Source organism: Plutella xylostella, chromosome 3 (genome assembly GCF_932276165.1).
Source record: "Plutella xylostella chromosome 3, ilPluXylo3.1, whole genome shotgun sequence".
NCBI classification, from domain to species: domain Eukaryota; kingdom Metazoa; phylum Arthropoda; class Insecta; order Lepidoptera; family Plutellidae; genus Plutella; species Plutella xylostella.
This window is the reverse complement of record NC_063983.1, coordinates 7,187,534-7,214,612: the sequence shown is the minus strand read 5'-3', so window position 1 is coordinate 7,214,612 and position 27,079 is coordinate 7,187,534. Positions and strand designations below refer to the sequence as shown.

At 36.9% G+C, this 27,079-nt stretch overlaps 1 protein-coding gene across 4 annotated transcripts in view; it reads right to left on the bottom strand.

Moving 5' to 3' along the window:
• LOC105381837 (cGMP-dependent protein kinase, isozyme 2 forms cD4/T1/T3A/T3B) overlaps positions 1-27,079 on the bottom strand; it is an 84,678-nt gene that overhangs the window by 5,596 nt on the left and 52,003 nt on the right. For 2 of the 4 annotated variants that reach the window (XM_011551637.3, XM_038117236.2), the window contains exons 3-5: positions 19,481-19,647; positions 4,826-5,045; positions 2,080-2,221 (exon numbers count right to left, since the gene is read on the bottom strand). In XM_011551637.3, the coding sequence (XP_011549939.2) occupies positions 2,080-2,221; positions 4,826-5,045; positions 19,481-19,647 (529 nt within the window). Of the gene's footprint in view, positions 1-2,079; positions 2,222-4,825; positions 5,046-7,672; positions 9,465-13,272; positions 13,404-19,480; positions 19,648-26,439; positions 26,964-27,079 lie in introns of those variants that run through there. The other 2 variants (XM_038117237.2, XM_038117235.2) reach the window with 2 other exon arrangements.

The window sequence follows — 27,079 nt, the reverse complement described above, 5'->3', positions numbered from 1 at the left end:
GGTATGTATTACCTGTTGTATAGTTTTTATTCTTATTGCAAAACAATAACATTGATTTTGACTAATCTAAGCATATTTTAATAATGTAGTTATTAGCTTGTATATTCATCGTGTAAGCACTGCAAGGAAGATAATAACTGTACCCCTATATCTTATTGTACATTGCTTGCCCGAGTAAGCTAATTAAATATGAATTTACTTACTTTATTACAATAATAACAAATCAGTAGCAAGATATTAACATAACCTACCTACAAGTTACCTACGTAAGAGATCCCACGAACAATAGCCACTAATGCTCTACGTACGATATTAAACTACGTAAGTAAATGTACCTACGATATTTTAATTTATTATGTTTCTGATGCAAGCGTCATTATTTGCCCATTTCAAGCCTTTGATATAGCAACCATGAACAATATGAAATATGATTGTAACTATGCACGACATAAGTGATTTAAAAGTGTATCATAATGTGAATCTCAATGGTCTGTACTAGAAGGTGATCATAGTTTACGTTGACTCAAAATTTTCTGTGACTATTACCTAAATATATCAGCACAAACTACACTCATTTCAAAGATTTTTATTCCAACCCAATAATTCAGGGCATTCCGAGAGCAAAGTATTCGTGCAATGACCCAAACCGCAGAATAGCGTCCATACGAATTTCCCACATGCTGTTGGCTCAAAACTATGGCCTCAAATATACAAAGCATTACCCCCACAGCGGAGTACGCTGACCTTGTCGCCACAATAGAGAACCGACCTTCAGACTCAGTAACTTCAGTTAAAAAGTCACAATCACAAAGGTTTTGAATGTGACAGAAGCTTTATTTAGATCAAGTCATGATCAAGTCGGAAAAAGTGTTAAATTTTGAGCGACGCGATACGGATGCGATAAGTTGTACCTTTACTTTCCGTGCTTTTTGTTAATGCAATTATGAGATCGTAAAAGAAACTGAAATCACGCTGATTATTCATAATTAAAAGTGTTTGGGAGATGGAGAGTTACTCATTCAGATTTTGTTGGAACTGTCCTTTATAGAACGGAAACTCAAATTGCAAAAGCAAAACTCATGCGAAATGCCAAGGTGAACTTCTTGTGCGCCAGCCGTCTCACGGACTTTAATAATAATTTAGATTTTAAATAATAATTTAAAAATCAACCTCCTTATTGCATTTAAAAATTTAAATGCATGTTAACATCTTAAATAGGTTCCAGGAAATAAGGATTTTAATTTTACCAAACATATCTAATCTAAGTTAGGGTAATATGTAGAATATTATGAAATACAAAGCTTTTGAGTATATGTTGATTACATAGAATAGAAAGTTTGTTTACCAATATACGGCGTGGTAGGTTGTTTGTGAAAACCTTATATGAAACCTTACCTATTATGAAATGAATATAAATAATATATCCGAGCGAAATTATTTTGTATAAACAGCACTGTGTATATTGTAATCTTCAATTGAATAATCCAATAGATAATGCCTCAGCGCGTCTATGTTTATTAAACAACACGTGGAACAGACGAAACAAGTTACCCGAAGCGATGACTCGATAGCCGACCCGCGCGGAACGAAAGTGAAACTAAACCAGAGAGAGAACATCTTCACTTCAACATCAACACAGAACCAACCAAACCTCTCGCGTCACACAAACTTTATGTCATCGAAATTAATAAAGAAAATACGATTATCACTGAACAAAATGACAAATCAGATACACTGCTTATAAAAACCCGTCTAATGCGCGCATTTTAATGGCGAAATCGTTAAATTTAAAAAACTTCGGGCATAAAAACGAAAGTCATTACATCATCATCGTCATAAACCACAGCCAACAGTAGCACGTAGAAATAGAGATTAGAGATAAAACATTTGCAAAATTGTAACATAATTCGCCAATTTTGTGACAATTTTCCACTCGCATTCGACTCAAAAATGGAAGTAAATCGTACAGTAAATTGCAATCGTATTGTGCTTATCGTGCATGAAATCGTAAGTTTTTTTTTCTATAGGTAACAACAAAACAACTTAAGTATTTATACAAAAATAGAATATGTTACGCACCTGTCCTTTAGATATGATGAAGAAGGTATCACCTCGGGCGCCTTGCCTGATGATGTAGTCACCATTCTGGTAATGAGTCTCTTCCAAAACATCAGAGATCTTAATAAGCGTATCCTCTGGTAGGTCCTTGAAGATTGGAACACTGTCAACAACAAAAAATACATTGAGTAAAACAAAACTTTCACAAACTTGAACAAGTTGTATCACCAATGCTGTGATAACTGGATTTGTTACGACTGAAGTTGAAAGCAACACATTTAGATTTTAAAGTAGGGAAAAGATAAGTGTTACTATTACAAAAATTATGACACCAGTTTCTTGCAATAATCGCCTCGGAACTGGATACAGAAACTTAGCCTCACTTAAAGCCTTGAGTTTGTGGTATTAAACTGACAAGTTGATATTTTCCATGTCATTAAAAGTACCTAACGATAACTATTTAGTTGGAGTTACAAACAAAATTATACTGTCTTGTTGATAATTCTAAAACTAGAATACTTAATTATTTTAACATAAAACTAAATATATAAAACTTGATTTTCTATCTATTATTGGCGACGTTTTGAGTCATGGCGGTGATAAAGCTGCATATAAAATTTTGAGCTTATTTATTTAACTTTATTGCGTAGGTACATATAAAAAAGTAAAAACATGAACAGAGAACAGAAATATACCTATACGACGTCTACCGTATAACTAAAGATGGGATAATATTTATTAGGAATGAATGATTTAGCTATAATCATTCATATATTTTAGTGACTGCGGTCTGGGTTGGCAATATAGTTAACATAACATAACAGTATGCTATGTTATGAATTTGTGATATGACTTATGATATCTTAATTCTATATGCTGTATGCGATTCTGAGAACAATAATAATTGTAAGCACAAGGGGTCACGTACACGGCCCGTATATCTCTAATAGCTAAAAGGCGCATGAAATTGAACACCTGGGGTCCTTTGGTATTTTTACGACATACTATAGACTGAAACCTCGCACACGTAGATATACAAATTGAAGTGCTGGTTTGATAGTTATAATCAGAAACAGAGAGGCCTATTGAAATAAACTTGTGCAAGTCATTTATTTAACATGGAAAATATTTAGACAAATTTAATAGGAGCGAACATAAATTTTACATGGCACAAAGTTTATAAACCTAAACAAAAAACAGAAAGAGTAAATGAACGGTCTTGGTGTATATTTGCAAAAAAAAACTTTATGATCTTAAAACCTTGTGACATAAATATGTAGTAAGTACTTATAAGTATGATGATTCATTTGTAAATTACGTATACCTACATAATATACCTGTTAATAATATTATTTGCAGTGACCTCATGACCATTCATGTTCAGTTAAGTAATGTAAATCAAATGTCAAAATAATTAGGTGTGAATTATTTGTACAATCAGTAAGTGTTCGTCAGTAAAATTTAATTTTGTCAACGTACGTACGAAAAACTATAGTTTTTGTACTACCTAATTATATTTGGTAGATGTAAGGTTAAAGATCATTTTGTGTTATTATAAAGTCAAGAACATAAGGCTGCACAAAGGAGTGAAAGGACTGTGCCTCAGTCTCAAATGTTAGAAGGCAACCCAACGTCGACAATAGCGCGATGATTTCGCAAATACGACTCACGACTGCAGTTGGGAAACTATACGGCACAGTGACACTTCATAATAGCAATTTAATTCTGTTGTTTATACCAACCACCGTATCTACCTAAAAGATAAATTACGAAGTAATTGAAGTCAAGAAGCAAACAACAGAAATCATGTTTAATATTGAGCTAACAAATGTAACAGATAAACCTTAATGAAACAATGAATGAAATACCCTTGAATCTGTAGCCCCTAGGCACAAATTATCATGTGTTGACTTAACTACAGTAATTACAGAAACAGAAGTTTATAGAACAGAAAAACTGTTAAAGCTATGTTTAAATGGTGTAAACGATGACATGGACATTGAACATCAGTGTCATATGGAACACGAATACATTGAAATGAGCGACGTATTCTTCCAAAGAAAGCTAAATAAATGTAAGTGCACGCACTACATTTGCATAGGAGTTTTGAGGTCATCATCCTTTCTGTTAACGGTTAAAAAATATGCTCCTTATTTGAAACATTCGAAACAATACATTGAAATACGGAGCAATATTTTATCTTATTTTATTACGATTAAAAGAAAGTAGAATCACGCTTATTTGGTCAATGTAACGTGCGTGTCTGTATAAATAGGTACATACACATACCATATGTGTTGTAAGGAAAACACTTCTTAAAATAGTTTCTGCTTGATGTGATGAGTAAAGGGTAAAGACTTCACTGAGGTTATTGGCATTTAGTTTATAAACAACGACAAAAATATGTTACTCAACCTAAATGTGTGTCATACGACTCATACGTAAGTTACCGTTCATTCATTACTGAATATTTAACATAAAATTTTGTCAAATTCAAAATTTTCTTCCTACGGTTATTACGGAAATGTAAAAATATAGGACAACATTTACAAACATTTGCTTTGCTTTACCTCTAATCTTTTGTTCCAGTATATTGAATCACATAATGGTTAAATTAAATCACATAATAAGCTTACATGCAGCTGGTTTGTTCAATATACCTCAAAATTCATCAAGACAAACCTGACAACAAGCGTCCTCAAAACCTATAAATACTAACAACACAAACATCGATATGCTTATGTATAACGTGTCTCTTTTCACTCACCTCTTGAGGAAGTCCGTGTACTCGGCCTGCCTGATAAGCCCGGTCCTCATCATGATGGTCTGGAAGCACTGGCGCTCGATGGCCCACAGCCGACAGTCGGTGGCCGCCTTGATGGTGGCCGTCCGCTTGCAGTTGTACAGGATGGCCAGCTCGCCGAACACCTTGCCGGGGGCCATCGTGCTGAGGTACTTGTTCTCGCGGGACACCTCCACGCGACCCTCTGTTGGGAGAAGGAAGGGGTGAGATTCAAGCGTTTAAGAATTAAATATGGTAGTGGAGAAGCTGACAAGAGATATTGAAAAGGGGGTCTTTGTCCAGCACTATGTAGAGAGTGGAACTGTCTTGTGCCGAACGTTCCAGATTCGAATCCCGGCTTGGACAGATAGGTACAATAGGCACATGTTTACAGACATATTTTGTTCTTGGGTTTTGGGTGTTTAAATGTGTGTTGTGTATGTGTTGATACACCAGCAGGTGGACATTATGGCAAAAACCAGTCATCACACAACACAACACATTTTATTAAGCAACAAAACAAAATAAAACCTGCGTTGACATTAAAATTGATTATTGTATTTTTTACGTGATTCTGAATTCAAGGTTAGTAAAACTAAAATAGAATAGAAAATGTGACTCATCAACTAGTGAACCATAAGTTGTTGTGGCTAAGATAATTAAAACTATGCAGTTCGATTTCAATTCACACCTTGATTGCTATAAATGTATGATTCATACAGGATTGTATGTAACCAAACACAAAGTATAATAACAACAAAGCCTGTCTGCCTCGACACAATATTTTCATAAACCTCAAGTAATGCAAACCTTGTATTTGGACTTGCGTGTGAACAAACACTAATACGTGTGAAAACATGCTTAATTGCTCTTTGTACTCACAAAACTCGAGGCTTTATGGCTATAGGTGGAGGTATAGTATCCTATAATCTGCTTATCCTTCAATCCTACCTCTTCATTTCGACCCATTGTCCTAAAACCATGTTTTATTCATTGCTGAATTATAAGCCCCAAGAATGGTCGATGCGATGCAAATTTTGTATCATAATTATTATTTCCGTAAGGCTTTATAGGTACCTTAATATATTCTGGATACTTTACTGTCTGTTCTTTATTGTGGAGTATCGGTCCAAGGATACTATTATGCCTTACAAAGTAATCTTTACGAAGCAAATGCGCAAACATGACAGCTAAATACATTTTCTTTACAAAGCTTTCACATTTCTCAGTTACATCTACTATTCAAATGTCGAGAGAGAATTCGCTACGAGATATGGCAAAGAGTGTGCAGTTTTTACACCTTTCGTAAGTTTCATGTTTCAACCTATCAGACGTATCGATTAAGAAAATTTACCGTGCGAAACTAAATGTGATAGCATAGGAGGAGCCACATGATTTGATGTAGACACTGAAGATGCCTGGATAAAAGTCTAGCGAAATGCTTATTTAATCCTCTATTATAAACATGCATTAATTAAATATATGTATAGGCATTGTCGTAGTTTATCAATATTGATAGTTTTCAGTTCGCTGGTAGATTTATAAAAGTTATTAAAAAGTTAACAATTAACAAATTTTCACAGGATACTGACTGAAACAGTAACTACCTATATTGATACATTCAATACCAATGATTAATGCAGTGTAGTTGAACTTTAAACCTTCAGCATTTGCTAAGAAGCCTTGAAACACTTTTAAGCATTAATCGGTGTAGGTTCACTAGAAATCGAACCTATTTATCTGAGTTAAATTTATCGATATTAAGGAGTTTAGCATATTTAATTACAGCCTTCTTCGAACTTAGTAGCTAGTTGGCTACCTAACATTGCAAAGTTTTCTTAGTAACGTTCCTAGCTACATAAGTAGTAATAATATATTGTAGCATAATTAATGCAATTCAAGATGAAATTAATGATTTCGACCCACAGTTATTAAGTATATTGACTACACAGGAGTGGTCAGGTGACCGATCTTATTTAAAAGTGGGCGAGTTGACTCCAAAATCTTACTATGGTGCGTTCCTAATAAAATTCCACTAACGTGGTTACTTGTACTTTGAAAATACTATTTTATCAAAACAAAATTCTATTCTATTCTATTTTGTACTTGGTTGTTACTTAAATGTGCTGTTAGTGATGTGTTTATATGTATATAGTCTTTATTTATCCAAGCATCTTTGTATAAACCTATATTAGCTTTCCAATACTCATATTAGGCTCTGCCGAGCTTGGAATCGGATGGCCGTATGTGAGATGTACCCACATATTATTATACTATACCAACCTGTTATAGTTCTTAATTAATTGATTACGGATTTTTCCATAACTTCTACGATCACAGAGTAATAAATGGAATTGGTACATAGATGGCATACAACTGATGTGGCCATTCACATCTTAGTAGGTCATAATACTCAAGTTCATTTAATTAATATGCCAGCCAGTCAAGTGTTTAGCAACCGCAAAGTGATACGTACGCAGAAACATTCGTACTGTAACTACTAACACCAATCAAATACTGGTCATGTTGTAATCACCTCGAAGACCTTTAAGACTTACATATTATATAAAAACATCATTATAATTTGAATACCTGTTACTTTCTATACCTAGTAATAACTTATTCTAAATATTGTCATGAAGAGCATCAAAGTCGCAGCGCCCATGATTGCTTGTTATCTAGCTCGAGACCTCGATTATTCTCGTAACATCAATCATAATAAGCAAAGACGTTTTTCAAATATTTGGCTATGGTAGTCAATGGATCGTAAGAGTTCATATAATACATTGAATTAATTATACCCTTTAAGGGTTATTATATTGCTATAAATACCTGCATCTCCATTATTGGTATGTTGTTTCTCAACCGCTTTGTCGTTTGTGTCTTCTAGTCGCGTGACTTCAAGCTCGATTCCAGCGTCAGACGGATCAGTTGCGTTGCTTTCACGCTGACAGAGATTACCAGTCCTCCTCTTTCTAGTGCCATATGTATGGACAGGCACTATCAACTTAGGTCTAGGAATAGAGAAATCCGAATCGGATCCACTGGAAGAACTTTTAGCACTTCTAGAGTAACCGTTACTCAGCGAAACTCTTTCATCACTACGCTCTTTTGGCATATCAAAAAGTAAGTCATTGTATCTATCGTACCTATTGTCACTTTTCACTCTCACTGTATTATATAACTTTCCATATTTGTCACGTTTGATTTGTCTTGCAACACCACTTAAAGTCCGATAATCACTTTCTTTGCCCGATCCAGATGAGTGAAAACCGTTACTAATCGGGGGAACAGGTGGATTTTTTGGGCCACCTTTGTACATTTCGTACTGCATAAGAGATAATTGTTCACTAGGAGATAGGTTTCTTTTTGGTTGTGTAACAGTGACTCCATTGTATGATTCTCTGTCAGGTTTGACGACGTCTAGGTATGCACGAAGTGGAGGTCTTCCTTCGCTTTTGACTCTCAATGACTTAGAACGCAAGCCAGGCTTCGAGTCTTCCATGCGTCTACTTCTATCGTTCGTTGGTAGTGAAGTGCGCTCAGGAAGTGGATCGCATGTTGATAACGATTCGTTAATAGGCCGCATGTATATACCCAAATCTTCCGCCTCGCAATCCGTGTCGAGGCTGTTTCCGGACCTAGATTTTATAGGAGTCAGATCTAAAGTTGCCATGGTGTTGATGAGTTGATACATCGTATCATTACTGAAACTTCCATTGCCATTTTTACTTTCGTGGCCATTGTGTATGAAATTTTTCTCTTTACTTGTGTCTATTTGCACCTTTTTCATTTTATCATTATCAGTGTCATTAACTTGCTGGCTTACTCTCGAATAGTATTCGTAATATGATTCAGAAGATGGATCTGGTGGAACTGGGCCAGGATCAGGTAGTGTGTGGATACTTTTTTTGGAATCAACTTTTCTTTGTCTATGAGCATATTTTAGAGAATCTCTACGTTGTGGTGGTATTGGTGGATGTTTATTATTGGTCACGTTAGGTTCTACATCCCATTCCGTGAAGTTTCTTCTTTTCACTCTTTTCAGAGTTGAGGGTCTATATCCGTTAGGCATGTCTTTAAAACTGTAGCTATGTTTAAGTTTAGTCTGAGTAGTAAACATGTTATTCGCTCTCGCCTTTTCCTCTATGTTTTGTTGGTATTTAGCCAACTGAGATATGTTTTCCCCATTTAAGTTACCGTTTTGATTATGATGATCATTATTATTGTCTATTGAGTATGTCTTATCATCCTTGTCAGTATTTCGTCCGATATCTCTACAGGACTTACTTCTAGAGATTGTGTTAAATTTAACCTTTTGAGGTTGATTATAATTTTCATCGTAGGTTCTGAGATTTCCGGCTCCTACCCAGTTGGCGGCATAGACAAGGTCCATGGTTCGATCAGTAATCGAGAGCCATGGGTCCTCCATGACAACTTTGCCAGGATAATGTTTAATCTTCATACTGACATTGTATTTTTTCCGATGCACTCACTGTTACATAAATAGTTCTTTAAATGGTAAGTAATAGTCATTTGAAGAGATTTCATTTTACAATAACTGAGTAATATAATTCACTGAGCAGTAAATTATAACATTTTTGAAATTCGGCGAAGTCAACATCTGCAATTTAAAATTATATTATGAACTTATATTTAATGCCATAACATTTTTGTCTTAATATATGTTTATTTTATGTCATGACGGGTAAAATGCAGGTATTGAAGACTTTCCTTTTGATAGCAATTTTAGTTGTCTTACTCTTCATTATTTCCTTCAATGACCAATGAAACATGGGCCTTGACAAAAGCTCACATGCATAAACTACAGGTGTGCCAACGAAGCATGGAGAGAAGCATGTTGGGATTGAGGATGATACATCACATAGAAATGAAAGAAATAAGAAAAATTACAGAAGTTGATGATGTAACAACAAAAATTAAGACCCAAAAATGGAGATGGACTGGACACATGATAAGAGGTAATCAGGAAAAGTGGACACAAATGGTAACAGTTTGGTACCCTAGAGACCAAAAACGAAAAAAAGGAAGACCTTACCAAAGATGGGATGACGACATAAAAAAGGTAGCCGGTCCCCTGTGGATGAGAACGGCTAGAGACAGAGAGGCGTGGAAACGGTTGGAGGAGGCCTACGTCCAAGGGACGGACTGAATGCATGAACTTTTACATTACTATTTATTTTCCATGAATATTGAATAATTATTTACTTAATAGAATATTATTATTGCCATATTATTATTGTAATGTTGATGCATGATTAATTAATTATTTAATAAGTATGAATTAATTGTAATAATAAGTATGAATTAATTGTAATAATAAGTATGAATTAATTGTATTAATAAGTATTAATTATTTTTGTTTTAAATATTTAAAATTTTGTATCAGACGTAATGGAATGCATGTTTAAATTCAGTTATTGAATAAAGGCTTTAATTATTATTATATTATTATATGTTTATTTTACTTCAAAACTACATAACTATTTCACAGTTGATGAAATAAATGCCAATTTAACCAGACAACCTAGCACACGATAAATTACAAACCATTCGTACCTATACAATACAAAGGTAGTGAAACGATTTTGCAACCACACTTTATTAGAAGTCTCTAATGTTGTCTAAGACAACGTGCCAAGAACAGCTAATTAATACTCCATAAACCTTTTAAAAACTGGAGCTTGTATCTCATATGCAAACGCAACAGTGCAATTCAAGCGAGACGTTAGTCATTGATGTAGTAGCTAATAAAATATTGGCAACAGTACGCGAAGTGGAACGGATGGCCCCTATTCTATTAACTTAGTATGCAAAGCATGTACCACAGACCTTTTCTTGGTCAAACTAAATAAATTTACATGCTTAAGTTTTGAAGTTTTGCAACCATTTTAATTCGAAGAACATAACAAAACAAGTAACAACATAACAAATGCAAGATTACCATCAAAAGTAAAAGCCTGAGCAAGAGCGGATGCGTCACGGGATACGGCTACGGACACGTCGGTTGCACAACTCAAAATACTTCGACCAAAAACAGACGCTAAGGAAGTGCGAAGTAGGTCTCAAGAGTCCGAGCATCCAAGTTGCGTCATGATAAGTAGCTAATGGGGCTACACCACACAAGAATCAACCGTTAGTGACCAACTCACGATCTGATTTTAATTATCAACGAACTATACTGTTTATTATAATACACAACATAACAAAAACACTTTCACTAACATTTGCAATTACAAATGCGAATCCGAAACTGGTTACAACATCTGATGCACCCGGCGTCAGTGTAGCAACTACTGTGAAAGTTTGCGCGATTTATAGATTTCTAAATGACCGTCAACTTCTACACTATAACAAATTGTTGAAGAGTGTGTCGTCTATGTATTAACTGCAATCATTAAATGCATGATTGAGCTAGTAGGAAACGATTTCTAGACAGTAACGATGGTCGAGTTGAAACCAGTTCATTGGACCACATATTCACTCGACTGGTCTGCAGACGTGAGAAGTTACTCTTGGAATTTGAGAAATCAATGACAACTAATTAACTTCAGCTAATGTTAACGTCGAAGACTGCATTTTCAAACGGAAACTAGCCGCAGGCTTTTCTATTGGGTAAAAATCTCCTAGCATACGAAAAGATTTATTTAATTACATAATGAACAAGTTCAGTTCTACAGACCTACATCGTGCGCCAGCGGAGAAATCAAAAATAAAATTTGAAGACATGAAGATTATCTCACACATGATAATGGTTAATTTAAACAAACACAGATAACAAAATGAAAATGAGACAATGAGCAATTCTTATCACTTCTCATAGTCCTCATTAAGGAACAATTGATTCGTCACTAAGTGCGTAATGACATAAATAGCTCAGGACGGGTTTGTTTTGAACCAGTAACAGTTAGTTAGTAAAGCATAAACTTTAACAATGGTGTGTATGAGCGGTGGTAGCTCATTCGTATGAGCGGTGGTAGCTCATTCGGGTAAGCACCCGCTTCTCACGCAAGAGATGCGGGTTCGAATCCCGGCGCTGACATGTACCAATGAGTTCTTTGAATTTAAGTACAATGTATACCATCGCTCTTACGGTGAAGGAAAACATCGTGAGGAAACCTGCATATCTAGATTTAGCACATCTAGATATGTGAACCCACCAATCCGCAGTGGACCAGCGTGGTGGGAAATGGTCCAAGCTTAGGAAGGCAGTTTAGACCTTGGGGATATGCACAAAGGTTCCATTCGAGAGAGCCAGGTGCAGGTACTGTCACCCCCAACAGAGAATAGAATAGAATAGAATAGAACAATGGTGTTCCTTTCTCCTATTGAAGTGACTTACGCATTCTTCCAAGGAAACATGAAATGAATTTGAATAGCTTTAACAAGACATTATTGTTCGTTCTACTATGAGATAGAGCAGAGGGGTCATCGTGTTATAGATAAGAATATTGATGTTGATGCTGGAAGATCAAGATGTAGTTTTGTATATTATAATTAATACGTTAAAATGTTACATAAAATATTAATTATTTAACTCATTCATTTAAAAAGCATGCATTTAAAAACAAATCTGAACAGCACTAATAGATATTATAGATATCGATATTATAAACAACACAGACTTTCTAATCGTAGAAAAATAAATAAACGTGACCACAAGATGCGAACAGCAATTATGTGTGTGCATAAATACGATGATCTAAATTTATATATTTATGTAATAGCTACTAGTAACAATTATATTCACAACATAGAATAATATAAATAATTATATAAAAAAGAAATGGTATAATTTGTCTGTTTAAAAAAAGCTTGTAGGTACCTACATTAAATAATTATGCTAATAAATATAATCTCTATACGGTCTTCAGAGATCGCTTCGGACAAAATACTTTCACAGAATGATACTGCACACGAACGTACAGCACGAGTAGATTGACGTCAAGTAACCTTGTCAGCATACATTCAAAAGCCTTCATATAAGGCGACTTTCGGATTCCAAATGATGTAAAACAGGATAAACCTATTGATAAGTTAAGAAGTGTACAGCGTTTCTACTACAAACTACGAAAAAAACTAGAGGAAGAAACAATTGATGTCAATCATCTGAATTATTGATGCACTTAAAATAACTGCACTGCATCTTTTTAAGAATATTCTGCCTATCAAATCAATACACATTCACACGAAGAGAAAACTACAAAACTGTGGTTGACAAAAATGGTTATGGCATTAACTTAGTTCAATTAACATTAATAGACGCTTCACACTCGAAATCCTACGGATGGTAAGTGACAGCTGCAGCGTGTGCACAAAAACTTAGGTAAAAGCACTTTTGATTCAAATCACACTTTGTAATGATTTCAACAAAACTTTTTCGAAACTCGCAAAGGAAACAAAAATGTTACATGGAAAGAAATGTCTTTGTTTGTTTCACATAAACACGATCGCGACTGTTTTGAATTGAGAACGCCTCACATCGAGGCCGCGGTGACCAATCACGACCACGCCGCTTCGCTTACTGCTCCACTCATTGTCTGCTGATCAACTCCGGCGCAGACACACTTGACGGGTGCGAGCGAGACAACTACATGCGATGTGTGAGACAGAGCGTATACCTGAGCACTTCGGTACACTATAGTATAGAACTATACTGATTCAAAAGCTGATCCTTGTCCTCAAAATGTTACAAAAGGATCAGGAGGAGTATAGAGAAGAGGGCTTCATTTTTAATGAAGCTTAAAACCGTAAACTAAATGTTAAAATATATTTATTTTCAAGGCATTGACTGTTAGGTTTTTTGGAAAAGAGTAAAAGATAATACTTATTAATGAAATCAAAACTGTAAAATCATAAAAAAGTAAGATATAGAAAGTAAGACTAAACGGATGTTTTGACTCCCATAAACTGTTAAGCCGGATATTAAAAATATAGTGATGTTGTATAGTAATAGATTGAGTTGCATTAAATTAGATTGGTGAGGCAGCTTGTAACTATAACTATAACTATACGAACGAACACAATATAAGGAATATTATTAATAACCGTGACCGATAATTTATTAATAGCCTGAATACTTTTCGGAGGTCAAAACCTTCGCTCACTTTTGTTTGCAATGATTCTAATAAATATACGACCATCTTAATGAGGTCTAGCCAAAATTTAGACTAAGGTTGCTTGACTAATAAGAATAAGTTATAATAATTAGTAGCTAATCACAGGTTTCACTGAGTTAATGAGTAATGACTTTTAAATTAGAAATATCACTATGCTATTTGAAAGAGTTGCTTTTCTCTCTATCTTTATTTTGCGGTTTAAATCAGATTTGAAACGTTTTCTAATCTATCTATGAAATGCACTCGAATAATAATTTTGATTTATTACTATTTTTATGGAGACTAAGAGACTACTGACTAAGCAATAGTTTAAAAAATCTCTTCCCTGAATTTAATAATGCATGTGGTGTGGATGTAGAAAACCCATAATTAATGAATGGTAAACATGACAGACGAACGACTGTATTGTATATCTAGTTATGATATGATAGAGGACGTACAAAAGTCTATACACACATCAGTGACTTCCGTGAATACTATATAATGTACAGAACAAGCATCAGCAACAACAATAAATAATGCTATAGCATGTCACTGCGCACAATTACACCATTTGTCAATTGTCACTGCGAACTCTAGTCGTCATAATGAAGGCTCATCATTCGGTCCAGTGATTGAAAGTTCAAGTAAAAGTTGGAACGCTGGATTGTTTTCATTCACGGTTCGACCGCGGTCAAGGCTGAGTTTCGCTTTAGCGAAAATACTTCAAGTAGTTAAATGTCGACTGAAAAAGAGAGTTGTTATAAGTTGGCCTTATGTATTTTTTAAGCCAGGTAACTCCAAAACTAAGTGACCGCATCAAAGCATCGCATCTTGCTGCGTTTCTATTTATTGAGAGGTTACAGAGTTCAGTCGTTCTAAAGTTATAAATTCCGATGACATTACTTTGATCAACGATTTCATTTCAATTCAATAATCAAAGAAAATTAGGAACTTACCGTTAAAGAATCGTATTTATTTTCAATTTATATTAGGTAAGCTAAGTCTGCGGGCTATTTTTTGAGCAATGCCTACATTTCATTTCATCAGTGCTTGTTGATATCAATATAGTATTTCTTTGTATTAATAGAACGTTATTGATAGGATATAATATAGGGGCCATCATATTTTATTTTATGTTTGTATGTAGGTACTTAATGTGTTGAAGATATGTCTATGCTAAGCCTTAAAAACCTGGCTAAGTAAAATAGATAAGAATTTATTTTATGCAGAAAGATCTCACAAATGATGGAGATGAAACCTAGATTATTTAAATAACATTCTCTAACAGTAAAACATGCATAATTTGTTCATTTCACTGCACTCTTGCATCTGCATGTTAGTTTCAATGGAGACACTGTTACTCCAAGTGAAACCTAACAGAAGACACGGCCGGTCAGTTCTTCAGAATGCAAGAGTGGAGACAAGAAAATGTTACACGACTAATTTGTAGATACACACCAGTCAGTGCATGAGAAGGAAAATCAATGTCGACACAAATTGGTCGAGATAAATCTCAGATGTTCATGTATTGACTCGTGTTAGTTGAGGAATCAGAACGTGTAATGTTATAAACATGATATCAATTTGTCATAGATGGTTGGTTAATCTTATGGAAATTTATTGCAGTTGTTTTTTTCTGTTTCTTGAACAGTTAATCTGACATCGATCTTTTGTTAGTTTACTTGTAATTAAAATAGTTAGTTACTTGTAACTTTGACAGTGCTTTGTTTCGTTACATAAATTTCAAACAGTTTGTTGAAAGTATGATCAATCTGGAATTTCTGATTTCCTATTGATGGTTTCAATTGCTAAAATAAAAACATTATGCTATTCCATAATAGTTCAACACAACTTTTCTTCTCGAAATTTGGAAGTACTACTCCTTTTACTAATATTAGTAACACTCATTTCAGTAATAGTATCAACAACAGTTGCTATGACATCGATTTGCTTTAAAGTAGGCGTAGCAAGTAGAAAATTGCGATACTCAGATGCAACCTGAATGCAAGCTATTGCAGGCACACACGTAGGTAGCTATAATGTGGAGATTTCGTCACTCGAGTGAGGAGTGAGTCCACTATTGTGTGCAGGTTGCGTACTAATGGATTGCACGCAAATTACCTACCTGCTCCGATGATAGAAGAGAAAAAATATGATAAATTATTGAATTTATTCTAAATATTTTAATGATGACAAAACATAGTAATACTTGATTTGGAATAAGTAGGTACTTAGTAGTATCTACGAAGAGAAAAAATATGATAAATTATTGAATTTATTCTAAATATTTTAATGATGACAAAACATAGTAATACGTGATTTGGAATAAGTAGGTACTTAGTAGTATCTACTTGTAAACTTGTACGTAAAAATAGTATTTATGAAATGAAATTAAGAGTATTTTTTTCGATTTTACGTAAGTTAGTAAATTGAAAAACAGAAAAACGACCAGTAGTATATTATTTATTGATAAAATCAATGACAAAAAAAAAACAATAATCATGGATAATGCTGTGCTGTGTGCATGTAAAAAATACGAAACACGTAACATTTGTTTGAATATTTTGTTAAAACCACTTAATTATGACGAGAGTTAACTGACCAGTGCAGTTTTCACTTTAAACCAACAAAAATATTGGATTAAAAACTACCTACTTACTGCAACTTCACTTTCACTTCCTATGACTGTCGAAACCAAACAACCCAGCCGTATTCACGATCACTACACAATTCTAAAATGATATAAGCATATAGAATCTATACGTTGTATGTTACTGAAAATGGTTAAACATAGCGTAATGTAGACATATAAATTTGTATACTTAATTATGAATTAATTTTAAATTAAATATAATTCTAGAAACGCATCCCTCATATCTCGGTACTTGGTTAATTTTAGATGTAACTAAATTAAGTCACAGTAATAGCCTTTTACTAGACCCTCTTTCTTACATAGTTGGGAATGCCTACTTAGTCTTACTCTGCTAGTTTATATTATACTAGCTGTTCCCGCGCGCTTCGCTTCGCCTTAATAAGTTTTCCCGTGGGAATTCCGGGATAAAAAGTAGCCTATGTTCTTTCCCAGGGTCTAGACCATATGTATACCAAATTTTATTCAAATCCGTTCAGTAGTTTTGGCTTGAAAGAGTAACAGACAGACAGACAGACAGACACAGTTACTTTCGCATTTATAATATTAGTTAGGATTCTGTTTCTAATAATGTAGCACTGGCATTGTTTAGTTTCTTATGCTTTAAACTATAAAAAGCTTGTACTTTAAATGCTGTCTCTAAACACCTATATCGCTTTGTAACTGAATTGAGTGGATGCCCAGAATAAGGTGCCTGAGTCATTGGAACCTGACGTCAGCCATTGAACGGACTCGCAGAGGCAAAAAGCAAGGTCTGTCCAAGGCCAGGCGACCACGCTACAGTGACACTATTTTTATTTATGTTTGCTTACTCATTCGGTAACGCCTTCTGTGAAAAGGCCAATATAATATTAAATTTATAGACCACTTGAAATTAGAGCAGAAAATACGTCACATCGCTCACACACCATACACGTAGCCCGTTTATCACTGTAGGACATGAGCCTCCTCTAAGGCTTAGCTCCAATTTCTCCATAGTCGGTTATCTAACCGACCAAGGATTGTTCATCAATTATACGTCATCTCCATATAAAATTCTTGACAGATCAGTCAAAAGTCAACCACTAATACCTGGTTATGCTCTAACCGACTATGGAGAAATTGGCACTTATTATCTTAGATTACTTAGATTAACAATACATGAACAAGATGGTAAGTCACATACTAAAACTAACACATAGACTTTTTATTGTATTAAAAGTAAACAGGTATCCCTTGGAGTCAGAGCTTCTAGAATTCTAGACTTTCTAGATCTGATTCGTAATGAACGAGACCCCTTATCTACATAATACAAATTAATGTTGTTTTGTAAGTAGATAAGTAGGTACCTATTTATTGTTTTATTTATGCAGGTATTATGTTATGTCATGTCAAAGGATCTCGCTATTTCAATATTCATGAAATTCATACAGCACTTTCATCGGTTATGTATTATTAACGTAACCTTTCATTTGAAAGTTGATCATATTATTATAGTGATTATATCTTATACACGTTAGACTTTATTTTATGCGCAGATGAAAGTGAGAGACAGTTCACGTTTTTAGCTAAAATTTACCTACACGTATGTTATGTAACCCTTGATTTGCAGAGACTGAGAGGTCGTCGTTTTGACCCCTATATTGATTTTCACAGTGATACCAACTGATAAATAAATAATTACTTATTTACTGGTGAAAAAAAAATTATTCTTCTTCCTCTTCGGGTGTCACCTACTAACTTAACTAACGTATTACGTAGGTCGGGCCGGCAGGTTTGAAATTGTAAAAGGATATAGTAAACAGAAATGAGTCAATTGACTGTAGATCAGAAAGTCTTACTCAAAGAAGGCAAAGACAAAGTTTACTCAGATTATCTATGAAATAACAAGGAACTATACATAAGTCGTCTACATAAGAGCCAGAACCATCAGGACGTGGCATTTAGTTCTGCAAGCAGACGCTATTAGTACGCGGAAGGAATTTCGCATGTAAACGCTCGACGCACGAGGGTTACTCTATATTGACGAAAAACGAACGAATGAGAGCTGTCGTGCAATCGGTTTAATACAACGAGATAGAGTGGTCGCTCGCGCAGCAGCGTACTGAAACTTCGTTTTTGCGTAATATAGAGTGGCCTCCCAGGAAAAGCTGCGCTTACGCAGCACGCCCTGCTTTTCCGCTTTCACGAGCGCGTGTGTTCTAGCAAGGAACATGGCTCTGCGGATTCTGTTGTTTTAGTTACATACACGATTTTTAAAAATTTTATATTTAATATAAACTATTTTAAACTATTGGCTCCGATGGGTGATATTTTTCACGTGGAAGAGGAGGTGCTTAGATACTTAATTCAATTTGTTAGTTTATATTCAGTGTTTTGGTATTGTATGAAATTGTACTTAGATAATGAAAATGCCAGCACACATTACTTTTTTCCATAATACATACATATGTGTATATAATAAACTTGATTAAGAACTGGTTGCACACATATGACTTATAGTATTTGTATAAAATGAAAAGTTATTTAGGTATTTTTCAGTTGGTTACAAATTATGGAAGTACTCAAATAATAAACAAATTAAACTTTTACACCTTTCAAAAAATACAGTTTAACGCCATCTATTGACTACCAAACTAACTATCTGTGGATAGCGCCATCTGTTGTAATAACAAATTATTAATTACGAGTGAAGTACGCTAGTGTAAAAGTGGATCAACTAGTTTAGCTATTCGACGCTAGATGGCGAGCTCATACTAAAGAAGAAAATAGTTTCACTACTCACTGCTAGATGGCGCATGGCAGATCTCAGTGAGATTGGCGCCAACCACCATGGTTGAAATTCGGCTAGGGCATTATTTAAATCGTTCATACTGAATTTCAACATACCTTCCATAACATACACGATGCTGCCAACATCTCCCTCTTTGATGATGAGGCTTCCAGCAGCGTACTCGACCGGGTACATGCAGTCGACGATCTCTCGGATCTGGGTCATTTCTAGATTCTTCATGAAATCGTTGTCCAGAATCGCCGTCTTGATAAGCTCCCGGGATCTGTGAATAAGAAAAATATACATAAGAATGGAAAAAAACTATAACTTAGACAAAGAAGAAATCTGGATAACTATTGGGTTGATCAAGAAAATCGGTTATAGATTGTTGTATTACCTATCACTTATTGGTAGCAAAATATAAAATAAGGTTCTTATGATAAAAAAATATAGTTAACTCCATACATAATAATATAATATGACGTTTTTCATCATCATCATCTTCATTATATCCTGTTTATCCATCCCCTCCTGTTTACTCCTTTAGGTTGAATTTCGGAAAATCGTTTCTTAACACGTCATACCTACAAAGAACAATCCCTGCACGTTTCAGGAGGATACGTTCAGTATTTTTCAGTTTTTTTCAGTAATTTTGGCTGTGCGTTGATTATAAATCAGTCATTCTGTTTTAGAAGAGAATAGAATAATATTTATTTCAGACATAAGTCCATAGTTGTGTTAGTAACAATTTGGCTTATTACTTCTGTTTTAACAGAAGGATTTTATTTTAGATGAATCTTGTGGACCATTATTTTTACATTTAGGTAGGTACTTACGTAAGTACTTACTGTAAATAGAAAATAATGGTTTTGTTTACCTTTGTTATTTCATATGCCACTCAAAAGTTAAGTTAATTCTTAAAAAATATAGAGGGTGGAATGTTATTAAATATGTGGGGACATCTCACACACGGCCATCCGACCCCAAGCTAGGCAGAACCTGTGTTATTAGCTGATATACCTACACAAATACATACATAGATAGATAGATACTAAATATAAATGTCAACACCCAAGACCCGAGTACAAATATCTGTCTTTAAACAAATCTGCCCCAGCCGGGAATCGAACCCGGGACCTTCGGCATAGCAGTCAGGGCCACTAACCACTACACCATTCAGTTGTCACTGTATTACTATTACTGTAAATGTGTCTTACCCGACAATCCAGACTTACTGACCTGCCAGGTAAAATTCCATCATTCTGTATACTTTCCCTTCCATTATTTTATTTTAAGGCACAAGGTAATCGAAAACATAAACATAAGTTACAATGACCAAATACCTAGTTATTTTCGTTCATATTAAGCACCCACTTGTTATATTAATAATTATGTTAATTAGGTATAACGAAGATAAAATAATGATTAACTTCGTATTCAATCAGATAAACTGTCGTATCATTTACTATATCAAGTAAAGTTGCTATTAAAGTATTAGCGAGATGATGAAGGTAGTAATTATTGATTTAACTCAAATATACAAGATAAACTATCTAGGCAATTAGTGCTTAGTTATAATTATAATTATATACCAGTAAATGAGGTCTTCACCTGTAACCCTAGGCAGGGGACCGTGTTATACCCCACAGTACTGGGTCCTCACACTGAACTTTGCCATCGCAGCGCCCCGGCCTACTAGGATGCGCAATGCCCACTCCCGCGACGTGGACGCGCCAGATGAGATTTACCCAACTGAATAATAGAGAATTGGACTCTATCATTCGTTGGGCCGGGTTAACGATCTTGTATGGGTCCAAGAACGAAAGCAACGATCTTGTATGGGTCCAAGAACGAAAGCAACGGCAACAGCGGCGGAGAAGACAGGCTTCGGAACGGCAATGTTGGCGGAAGAGGCACCGGATCTGGAATACCGTTAGGCGCGAGTAAAGTCCAACTTGAAAAGCGGCAGTTCCTGCAACGAAACCAGCTCCCCACGTATCGACTTGTTCTTTCCTGAGGATTCAGCTGGGGACGTCGAGAGAGTGCCACAGATGCTGGGCAAGTTTGTGTCACTTAACTGTGTCCCAGGCGATACAGCGCTTGTGGAGAGGTCACTTCACCCGTGCCAGGCACGGATCACAACACGGAGAGCCACAGTTACCAGTTATAAGCTCATATAAATGGACGTATATTATGGGCGCTAGGGGTGTCTCTCGACGGTGGGAAAGTCCATTGCGACTTATTGGCCAGTCACCGCCCGCCTTAAACTGGGCAGCCCCCAGTCAATTAGGTACTGACCCGTCCCTCATTGTTGTGCTTTATTGGGGTAAATAGAGCAGCAAGTAAATTGTACAAATGATGAGTCATTCATTTACCCAACAACAAAACAAAACATAAAATTGCACCAAACACAACCGACCTACGCTTTGCCACATGGAATGTTAGGACCATGACACCTGGTCAGGATGAACCTGTCGACGACATTCCATCGGTACGAAAAACAACTACCATCGACAGAGAACTGCTTCGTATGCGTGTGGATGTGGCGGGCCTGCAGGAGACGAGACTATCGGGAGAGGGCAGTCTGCGCGAGGAAAACTACACTTTCTGGTGGAAAGGCAGGGACGAAGGCGAGAGACGTGACTATGGTGTTGGCATAGCTATCAGAAACCATCTGCTAGACTGCACTGAATCACCGGTGTGCATATCCGAACGCTTAATTACTGTTCGATTCATGACGGAATCTGGTCCAATCACAGTAGTATCAGCATACGCACCGACCCTTAAAGCCGAAGCACATGTAAAAGAAGCTTTCTACCAAAGCCTGGGCGAGTGCATGGAGGGAATAAGCAAGTCCGATAAGCTTGTCCTACTTGGAGACTTTAATGCGAGAATTGGTCGGTCCAACGAGAACTGGCCAGACTGCATGGGTAAACATGGAATAGGTAACATAAATGACAATGGCCAACGCCTTTTAGAACTATGTGCCACACATCAGCTTTGCGTCACCAACACCTATTTTAAAAACAAACCTGCACATAAGGTTTCCTGGAAACATCCTCGCTCGGGTCACTGGCATCAGTTAGACCTCATCATCACCAGACGGCGGGACTTACGCGATACGCTTAACTCTCGCGCTTACCACAGTGCGATTTGCGACACCGACCACGCCCTCGTCATTGCCAAGACTCGCCTTACGTCCAAAAGGTTTCATGCTTCCAAGACCAATAAGAGACAAGCCATTCTCAATATTCCACGTAGACCAGATGAGGCACAACTAACAAGGTTCCATGAATTTATAGAAAAACATTTATCGGACAGCCACCTCAAAGGAATAATAGACCTGGAAACACTTTGGAACAAAATAAAGGTGACACTGCTGGTAGCTGCTAAGAGAGTATTTGGCAAGAAGGCTAAAGAGAAGACAGATTGGTATTCAGAGTTCGAAGAACTTCTTCAACCACTCGTTGAGGCCAAAAGGAAAGCACATATAAACCTGGTTGCCAACGGAAACGACCACACAAAGAGTGCTTTCAAAATTGCTAAAGCAAACCTCCAGCGTACCGCACGGCAATGTGCGAACCAGTATTGGATAGACCTCTGCACATCCATACAACATTGTCACGACATTGGTGATATTCGAGGCATGCATCAGGGAATCAAGCGGGCCATGGGACCGGTAGCTAGAAAACGTGCGACCATCAAGGACACGGACGGGTCCCCGATAAGCGATAAATCCCTCCAACTAGATCGCTGGGCGCGGCACTACAACAATTTGTACTTTGAGGAGGTAAACATCAGTCCTGAGGCTGCTAGAACTATACCTCATTTTCCTACACTTGAAAGCCTAGATACACCTCCTACATTTGCCGAATTTCTGCGTGCTCTGCAAGCATTAAAAACCGGGAAAAGTACAGGCAGTGATAACATACCAGCTGAGCTGATCAAGCTTCCAGCCGCTACTAATCCCTTATACGTGCTGCTGCTTCGCTGTTGGGAGATGGGCACTGTGCCACAGGAAATGAGGGATGCTAACATTGTCACACTTTATAAAGGAAAAGGAGACCGTGGCGTATGTGACAACTACAGGGGAATATCACTGCTTAGTGTCGTAGGTAAAGCTTTTGCCAGAGTCATACTGTCCAGACTACATATCTTGGCTGACAGAGTATACCCAGAGTCACAGTGTGGCTTTCGCGCAAACAGATCGACAACTGACATGATTTTCACTCTTCGCCAGCTTCAGGAAAAATGTCGTGAACAACGCAAACCACTATTTATGGCATTCGTCGACCTAAACAAGGCTTTTGACACCGTCAGCAGAAATGGCCTCTACGAAGTCCTAAATAAAGTCGGTTGCCCGCCGAAGATGCTCGCCCTAATCAAGTCCTTTCATGATAACATGCGCGGGTGCGTTGTTTTTGATGGGGATGTATCAGCAGCATTTGACGTCAACCGTGGAGTAAGGCAAGGCTGCGTGTTGGCTCCAACTCTCTTCGGCATATTCTTTTCGGCGCTTCTATCTGCTGCCTTTGATGGATCCGAGGAAGGAGTGCACCTGCATACGAGACACGACGGAAAGCTCTTCAATATAAACCTTTTGAAGGCCAAGAGAAACCGTCTTGACCTACTCGTCAGAGAACTGCTCTTCGCCGACGATGCCGCAATTGTGGCCAACACCGAAGAAGAACTTCAGCGCCTGGTCACGCGATTTGGTCGGGCATGTGACATGTTCTCAATGAGTGTAAATACCAGGAAAACAGTCGTTATGGCACAAGGCACAACTATTCCGCCTACGATTACACTCAACGAGTCCACGCTGCAAGTGGTTGACCACTTCTGTTACCTAGGCTCAACAACCACGTCTAACTTGTCCAATGACAAAGAAATTGACTCCCGCATTGGCAGAGCTTCAACGGCATTTGGGAAGCTGTACACAAGGGTGTGGAGAAACTCTAAGCTCACCACCCGAACCAAAGTCCTTGTGTACAATTCATGCGTTCTCAGTACCTTACTGTATGGTTCTGAAACTTGGACAACCTACAGAAAACAGGAGCGCCGTATTAACGCATTTCACATGCGCTGCCTGCGGATAATTATCGGAGTCTCGTGGAGGGACAAGGTTACGAACGAATGCGTCCTCAACACCACACGCACGACCAGCATTACTGCCATCCTGAAGCAGAGACGCCTGCAATGGCTGGGGCATGTCCAAAGACAGGACACAGAAAGACTGCCCCGTAGAGTGATGTTGGGACAACTGGCCAATGTTACCAGACCAGTCGGGCGGCCATTACTGAGATTCAAGGACTCATGCAAGCGCGATATGGACGACTTCGAGATAGATAAAGATAACTGGGAGTCCCTGGCATTGGACAGACCAGTATGGAGACAACTGCTGCATCAGGGCAAATCAAAACACGATGGGAAATGGTTGGAAAAGTTAAAAACTAAGAGGCTTAATCAACATCTGGAAGCATCGCCAAACCCGAATTATGCCTGTGTCCGATGTGGCAAGCAGTGTAAGGCCCGTATAGGCCTGTTCAGCCACATGAGAAAATGTGGCTCTCAAAACCCACAGCCGCTGTAACAATCATCTGTCAAGATGCAGTGGCCAATGATGATGATGACCAGTAAATGGATTTGAAGCTTACCGATGTAACTGTTAATCATACTTCCTACTATTATAAAGGCGAAAGTATGTGAGTGTGTGTGTAATTGTGTCTGTTTGTTACTTCTTCACGTCAAAACGGCTGAACCAATTTCAATGAAATTTGGTATGGAGATGGAGTTAGCTGACACTTATTGCGCTATTTATCGCGGTGGTTATACTTACGGCACGGAAACCTTTATGCGCGACACCGACTATCACCTATAGTCTGTTTTTTTAATCTCAGCTACTAAATTGACAGATTCCGAACGGTTCATCAACAGTCGATTGTCCCGCCAATAGAACGATACGTCACTTAATCACGGGACAATCGACTGTTGAGCAAAAGCTGTTAATTTAGTATCTGAGATTAAAAAACTGATTTTAGTTGTTTTTTGTTACTACTTGAAGCAAGTTCCGAGTGCCCTGTTTTACTATAAGCTTTCCTGTTAATTACATTTACAGCTGTTAATTTCAAGCTTATTTTTTATTAAGCTAGTGACAGTGGCATTATTGGCACCGGCTGTTGGGTCATTGGCAATTATACCAAATGAGGCTCAACTTGAAGGCACAGACTGACACGTCGACCTCGATGGCGACCAATGAGAATGCGTCACACGACAGAAGAAAATAATTCAATCACAACAATCCCTACGCCTCAAGTAGTGTTGGCAAATTTGGTCGACATACTAAGTTGATTCTACAGGATGTTGTTGTTTTTGTTCTACGAGTTTTGGAAATTCGCGAAAAAATATTTTCATTCTCCATAGAGACTTATCAAAAACGTCACGTAACTTTATACCCTTTAGGCTTATTACTATTATAAGATTCTGTGATGTCTTGGGTCACAATGATCACAATTACGCTATCAATATCGAAAAATAAATATTAAGTAGGTATACATCTTTTTACCCATTATAGTATCGATAGCCTATCGGCAACCATGCAACCCTAGCGTCGATGTCGATGGTATGTTGGCGCACTATGTCAAGTGACCGATTAGGATTGCACGCGCAGCCTGCGACTACTTCCGGCTATCGAGACACGCTCTTCCGTTTCTGGGATATTACCGAGGTGGTCAATCACTTTTATGATCAGTAATTTAAGTATCAATAGATTGTAGAAAATCTTATACCTGTCTTGTCTAAATTATATTATATTAAATAACTTAAAGTTGGTAATAATTATTATAAAAATGTGTAAAAAAGTAAAAAATACATTATGGATAAAAACAACGCAACGCGTAAATACTGAACGGATATTTGGTAGACTATCTCACAGCAATCACCAATAATTACTCACTACTCCCACCTGACATAAGTAGTATTAGATATGACAGATCGACAGAAAATCAATACGCATCTGTTTGAACAGCTGACAGAGAAAAACAGGCAGAATACTATTGTGTTTGTGTAAACGACTTACTTCTGTGTTTTTGGTATCTTCACCAGCTTCATTTCGCTGTCGTCATGGGTCAGCGAGGACAGTGGCTCGGCAGATATGGCGGTCCTTTTGAGACGAGGCTCGACAAGGGGCCTCACCCTCGTGTTCTCAACCCCCGGAGTCTTCATCACGAAACCGTCCTCTTCGCCTTCAACTGTTTTGTGACTGTGTATCATTTTCTTTGTCAAGGGACTCACCACTTGCCTGTACTTGTCTATTTCGTTCTTCAAGTACCTTATCTTGGCGTCTTTCTCGTCAATTTCGTTTTCAAGTACCGCTATTATCTTGTCCCTTCGTTTTAGCTCTTCCGTCTTTTCTAGAACTAGCCTCTTCATTTCAATGTACTTCATTTCTAACTTGTAGTTATGGTCCATTTTGCACTGTTTTGTGTGTGTTTGCGCCATGATAGATATTTTTATTTATCACTTTAATTCAAAGAATATGTTTAATAACATAACGTTGATGTTCACCACTTTATTTCCACTGACAACCACAAATTCTATGACAAATTACAACAAATTATAACATGTAGTTTATTAGTATTTTCTTTATCTATGCCATATCTTTATTGATAGGAAAAGATAAATTAATAAAAATGAATATAGCATTACACAACATTGAA